At 35.4% G+C, this 6,766-nt stretch overlaps 2 protein-coding genes across 2 annotated transcripts; both read right to left on the minus strand.

Moving 5' to 3' along the window:
* Positions 1-1,069: 1,069 nt before the first annotated feature.
* On the minus strand, positions 1,070-2,847 carry LOC128201681 (uncharacterized). Its single transcript, XM_052899360.1, has one exon. It carries the CDS (start codon positions 2,411-2,413, stop codon positions 1,205-1,207), a length of 1,209 nt encoding a protein of 402 aa, XP_052755320.1. The 5' UTR covers positions 2,414-2,847; the 3' UTR covers positions 1,070-1,204.
* LOC128201697 (uncharacterized) lies at positions 2,413-6,424 on the minus strand. The gene is made up of 2 exons (XM_052899402.1): positions 2,639-6,424; positions 2,413-2,427 (listed from the first exon to the last, which is right to left on the minus strand). The coding sequence occupies exons 1-2, from the start codon at positions 6,422-6,424 to the stop codon at positions 2,413-2,415; spliced, it is 3,801 nt and encodes a 1,266-aa protein (XP_052755362.1).
* Between the last annotated feature and the right edge of the window lie 342 nt (positions 6,425-6,766).

Consider the following 6,766-nt stretch of genomic DNA (forward strand, 5'->3'; position numbering starts at 1 on the left):
AGATATATAAAGAAATATAGAAAAAGCGAATGATTAAGGTGCTGTTTATGTCTATAGTTGACGGTTGCATCTTTTCGTCTTGTAAGTCGTCAATTTATTTACCATTCTGTGTTTCCTAAAAAAAAAATTAAAAGTATACAAACGCCAAACTCAATGTTACTATAATGTGTATCACCATCCTTGTTTTTATTGAACTGCATTATTATAAACTTACTTTAATTTTTTTTTTTAAATTACATCGATCATTGAAATTTCAACTTTAAACTGTTGAGATTACGGTCTATTGCTCACTTCATACCTAAATCTTTTGCTTTTAAAGAATCGTGTGACTTACATCATAATAATAGACAACTAATTACATAATCTTAACAAAAGCGTTCATTGTTGTTACTGCCATCAATCTTGTGTTACAAATCAACGCACAATAATATACTATGACAATTAGGTCATTAGGTCTATATTCTCTGTACCGCCCGGATCGCAAAACGGCATAACTCTATTTGCGAACAATAAACTTTTGCTACTGTATTTGACAAAAGAAACAATAAAAACGGGATACATCGAGTTTCTGGGATGTTCTAAATGCACCAACTAGCAATTGTTTCACCCAGCAGGATCTCATTGAGTTCTAAGAAGGCAGTAAACGTCGTACAAAAGCGAATGCCTCCGTTTCATCCGCTGTAATAAGTTTTTATGCTCTCTGTGATGCAAGGACGAGTATGTATTCTTTAGCATATAAGCAGTTTTAGGACAATATTTCTCGTTTTCGGTGTGAAAACTGTCGTTTTATTTTCATAGAGTTGCCATTGTCTGAATAAGTAATACATTTTTTTTATAACAGCCATTACCTACAAATATGTTATTAAGTTTATTTTCCTTCCCTTAAATATTCCATTTAATATATTTACATAGTTAATAATAGATTAGATATTTATTAACATGAAATATATTGTAATTGCTTTATTTTATTACAATATACTTGATTACATATATGTAAATTACATTAACTCAAATTGTTTAGGATTTATTATGATGTAATTTTGGAAATAATCAAATTAAAGACGGAGACTAATTTGTATGACTTTTATAACGAATAACCAACAAATGAAAAAAAAAGATGAATCAACTTATTTTTGACGCTTTCTTGGCTAACAAAAAAGAATCAGGCGTTTAAACATGCCCCCCGGCGTTGAATGCCGTGGCTTCAACCAGACAGTGATGGCAATGGACAAATCTTGCTAAAAGCCCGTCGAATCACTCCGGTGGACGTTTTTATATCAGCAACCCGTACTATGCCGTCAGGTCCAGGATGAACTTCCACAATTCTTCCCAATTTCCACTTCAACGGCGGAAGATTATCCTCCTTGATCACTACTAAAGTGTCCAACTTCAAATTATCCTTGCAGGAACGCCATTTAACGCGTTGTTGTAATTCTGCAATATATTCTTTACTCCATCTAGTCCAAAAATGTTGACGAAGTTGTTCAATGCGTTGGAACCGTGTAAGATTATTCGTGGAATATAATCGATAATCTCGTTCTGGTAAGGATGTGAGTGATCGGCCAATGAGAAAATGACCTGGGGTCAGTGGATTGTAGTCTGCTGGATCCGAAGAAAGTGGTGTTAGTGGTCGAGAGTTTAATACGGCTTCAATTTGTACAAGTGTAGTGTTAAGCTCTTCGTAAGTTAATGTACAATTACCCAACACTCGCTGTAAATGGTACTTGGTCGAACGGACACCCGCTTCCCAGAGGCCTCCGAAATGTGGCGCATACGCCGGAATAAAATGGAAATTAATACCGTCGTTTGCTGCACTTTCACCTAAAGAATTAAAATTAGCCTTTAGAAATTTTGATAAGTCGTTGTATGCACCAACAAATGACGTACCGTTATCAGAATAAATATTAACGGGTTTCCCTCTTCGTGAAATAAATCGTCGTAAAGCCAGTAAATAATTATTGCTCGTTAGATCTCCCACCAGCTCCAAATGAATGGCTTTAGTCGTGAAGCACACAAAAACCGCAATATACACTTTTACTAGTCTGCAACCGCGACCTTGACGATTTGCGCACATAATAGGGCCTGCATAGTCAACACCAACAGTCATAAAAGGATAACCACCGGAAAGAAGACGCTGCTGTGGTAAATTTCCCATCAAAGGAGTAACGACCTTACCCTTTATGCGTGTACATTTGATGCAATTATGATAGCAAGTCTTTGCTAAATTTCGACCACCTATGGGCCAATAACTTTCCCTAATGGACGCCAACAATAATTGAGGACCAGCATGTAATAATCTTTTATGCTCAAATGTGAATAATAATTTTGTAAAAATGTGAGTGGACTGTAAAATAATAGGGTGTTTTTTGTCATCAGAATAATTTGAGTTGTCAATACGACCTCCAACACGCATTATATTATTTTCGTCTAGGAACACGTTAAATTTTAAGAGTGGACTTTTTTTAGGTAAGCTTTCTTTATTCAAAAGTAATTTATACTCGGGAAAGGATTCGTATTGACAATTTGAAATTATTAAAATTAAGGAATCTCGCAATTCCTTTTCACTTAAAAATATTGAGACTTCTGGCAGCCTTTTACATGAATTTATGAATCTTAAAACATAGGCTACCGATCGCACGAGTCTTAAATAATTGGAGAAGCGATTAAATTCAATGAGCCTTCTTGGGCTTGCGTCGTGTACAATAGCGTTTAAAGAATGGTCTTGTTTAATCTCGGGTAAAACTTCGACATGCTTTGGTTGAGGGGGCCACTTCACAAAGTCATCACGAAGAAATGCAGGACCTGACCACCATAGTTCCAAACTCTGCAGATTACTAATATCCACACCACGAGATATTAGGTTTGCTGAGTTTTCATCAGTTGGTACGTGTCGCCAGGTACAGTTTTCTGTCCTTTCTAAGATTTCGGCAACGCGATTGCGTACAAACGGCTGAAGTCTAGAAGGTAGCATACGTAACCAACTTAAAACTATGGTGGAGTCAGTCCAGCAATAAACTTTATTTATTTTCAACCTCAACGAAGTGACGACTTTGTCATAAAGTCGAGCTGCTATCAATGCACCGCACAATTCCAACCTTGGGATTGTGGTTGGTTTGATCGGAGCTACTCGACTCTTAGCCATCAACAACCGAACTAAAACCTTTCCAAAATCACTAACACTACGAACATAAATGCAAGCTCCATACGCACGTTCTGACGCGTCTGAAAATACATGCAATTCTAGCAATTTGTGTGAGTCGCAAATAACAATTCTTGGAATACGAAGTTTGTTTAAAAGGGGTAAAGCTTCACGAATACGTTTCCAATTCTTATTAAGGTCATAATTTAATGGTTCATCCCAAGATAATTTTTGAATCCAAAGCTGTTGTAGCAGCAATTTCATATTAATTATGCAAGGAGCCAAAAGTCCTAATGGATCAAAAATTCGTGCAATTGATGAAAGAATATCACGTTTAGTATTGCCATCAGGGATTAAAGAACCTATTGGAAAACATAGTTCGTCAGAATTAGCATGCCAACTGAGACCTAATAACTTATTTGGATCATCATCATTATGCCCGATATTTAAATCAATTGAAGAAATATCATTATTTGGAGACTCCATAATCAATCGAGGTTCATTCGATTTCCACTTCCTTAATGGCATACAAGCCGAAGCAAGTACATCAGTGACCTCCTTACGGATAGCTTGAACTTCAGTCAGATCATCACCTCCTGTTAAAAGATCATCAACGTAAAAATCATGTTCGATGATCTCTGCAATTTTGTCATTTTTACATTCGATACTTAATTGTTTAAGACACCGTGTAGCCAGGAATGGTGCACTAGATGTGCCATATGTCACCGTGTTTAATATAAATTTTTGTATCGGCTTGTTTGTATTACTACGCCAAAGTATTTGCTGCAGATGTCTATCAGATGGATGGACAATAATTTGCCTGTACATTTTTTCTACATCTGCAGACAAAACATATTTATGCTGCCTAAAACGGAGTAGTATTGACACCAAATCGTCTTGAATAATAGGACCTATCATTTGGATGTCATTATAAGAAACACCTGACGTGGTAGGGCTACTAGCGTTGAATACAACCCGAAGTTTCGTAGTTGTACTACTATCACGCATAACACCGTGATGGGGTATAAAGTACTCATCTTGTTCTAGTTTAGGTTGTTCACATTTTGACATATGGCCAAGCAACTCATATTCTGACATAAAACTGTGATACATTTCACTTAAATTAGGCTTACTCTTTAATCGATGTTCTAAAGAATATAAACAATGTTCAGCTCGTTGAATTGACTCTCCTAAGACAGAAGAAGTTTGCTTGAGTGGTATACGGACGCAAAAACGACCATCATCGAGACGAGTTGTATTCGCGATAAAGTGCTCCTCGCATTTCTTTTCTTCTGGCAGATAATTATGTTTGGAGTTTATTTCTTCAAGCTGCCAAAACCGTGTCAGATCAGTTCGAATATCATCGAAATCCTGATTTGAAGTAGAATCGATTTTATTTAAATTGCATCTTAATTCACTTACGTCTGTAGTTGTGACATGATGACTAAAAATAGGACCTGAAATTATCCATCCTAATTTTGTTTCACATAAAACAGGCTTTTTCTTGCCTAATGTTATTCTTCGCGTACCTACCAAATCCCAAAAGAGATCAGCACCGATTAAAATGTCAACATGAGCAGGTATAAAAAACGTAGGATCCGCTAAACAAATATCAGTTGGTATGTCAATATTAGAAATATTCACTTCGTGACTAGGTATATTACTAGTAATAGATGGCAAAACATAACACTGAACCTCAGAGGAATAATTGTTATTTAATGACGTCATTTGTACATGACAAGTTTTGCCTACGCATGATGTTGCGTTATTTATACCCAAAATTGACTTATCTACCTTACAAGTCATCAAATTTAAACGTTGACACAGTGTCTCAGTTATAAGACTCGATGTACTACCACTATCTAGTATAGCACGAACAATGTGTTCGCGATTGTTGTCGTCATATAATTTAATCAAGGCAGTAGATAATAACACATCACACTGAACTTTATTATAATTAGATATGTGTGTGGTCAAAGCTACATTATGTGAAGCCACAGATGATGTAGATGCTGAGGGTGTATTCACAGATGTAATTTTATTTTCATTACGTACCGGCTGATCACTAGTTACATGAATGAGACTATTGTGTCTTCGCTTGCATATTTTACAGCCTGATTTTTTGCATAGATTGGCAAAGTGGCCTGCGCGGAAACAATTAAAACATACCTTGTAGCTTGGTAGTAATTTTAGTCGCGCTTCAATACTTAAGGCAAGGAACTGAGGGCAATTTGCTAAATTGTGGTCGCCCTTACATTTAGGACAAACACGTTGATGTGATTCAGCTGTATTGGAATTTTGATTAGTATGTCCACCTTGTATCGACACCATAGATTTTAGTCTACCAGTAGATTTATGAGTCGAATTAATTTGACTAACACGTGATAGCTCTAATGTTTCAAATAAGTCAGCGCTACTACGTATAAATTGTAAAAAGATGTCAAATGTTATTGAGGCATCCTTTTCCATACGTCCTTTAAATTCCTCCCACTTCCGAAAGGTTTTGTTGTCTAATTTGTGAGTAATAATATAAATTAGAAGAGTGTCCCAATGTTTTACAGGTTCACCTAACGATTCAAGTGCTCGTAGGTTTTTATTTACCTGATCAATCAAACGTTTTAAAGTTACAGATGACTCCTTTGTAATAACTTCAATATTGAATAAAGACGATACGTGATTTTGTATTAGTGAACGTTTATTGTCAAACCTATCACACAAGAGTTTCCACGCAACGGCATAATTTTTAGATGAAAACTCAACTGATTGGATTACCACAGCAGCAGAACCTTCCAGAGATGCACGTAAATAATGGAATTTATTTATCTCGTCTATTTCATCGTTATTATGTATAAGACTAGTAAAAGTGTCCCTGAATTCAAGATAATTGTCGTACGACCCACAAAATTTTGGTAACTGGATGGTGGGTAGTTTAACGAGCTTATGATTACTCATGCGAGTACCCTTGTCACTTCCTATACTACTCATAGAACCTTCATTAATATTTTGCAAACTTTGAGCTTGAGCAATTGCTTTGAAGTATTGTGATTCAAATTCTGAGCGTTCTTTAAATTGCTCTTCAATATTATCAACAATACACTCTAAACGCAACTGTACCTGATCATATTGCTCATACAACGACTCAATTTTACCCATACGCAATTGTAATTCTCTAGCATCCGAAAGACTTAACGGTTCGTCAGTTAGCGAATGTAAATAGTTAATAAATGCAGTTAAACGACCTTTAAAACTACCACGTTTCTTAACTAATTCCCTTTCTTCGGCCATTCTGGGATTCGCGTGTTGTCGACCTGGAATTTATACAAATAAAAAATAAATTAATAAATGTAATAAACAAGGCACACAATAGATCCTTACTATATTGGTACTATATTACTATATTATTGGTACAATGAGCAAATAATATTTCAATCAATTAAATAGCTTTATAATACGATATGTTATATTTATAGTATAGGTACAGATGTTAATAGGTATATAGGAATAATATTTATAAAGTATTCAATATCGGACAAATTCAAATTATTGAATTATGCACTACGTAGTTACAGAGATATACTTGATACGTGACTGTATAACTTATCCACTTCAGTTTATTAATAGAATCAT

The sequence above is a fragment of the Galleria mellonella genome, unplaced genomic scaffold, assembly GCF_026898425.1.
Source record: "Galleria mellonella isolate WM207_F2 unplaced genomic scaffold, CSIRO_AGI_GalMel_v1 utg57, whole genome shotgun sequence".
Lineage (NCBI taxonomy): Eukaryota > Metazoa > Arthropoda > Insecta > Lepidoptera > Pyralidae > Galleria > Galleria mellonella.

Bases quoted from the DNA above. Each gene is read 5' to 3' on its own strand.
- LOC128201681 (XM_052899360.1), bottom strand. From the start codon at position 2,413: ATGCGTGTTGGAGGTCGTATTGACAACTCAAATTATTCTGATGACAAA.
- LOC128201697 (XM_052899402.1), bottom strand. From the start codon at position 6,424: ATGGCCGAAGAAAGGGAATTAGTTAAGAAACGTGGTAGTTTTAAAGGT.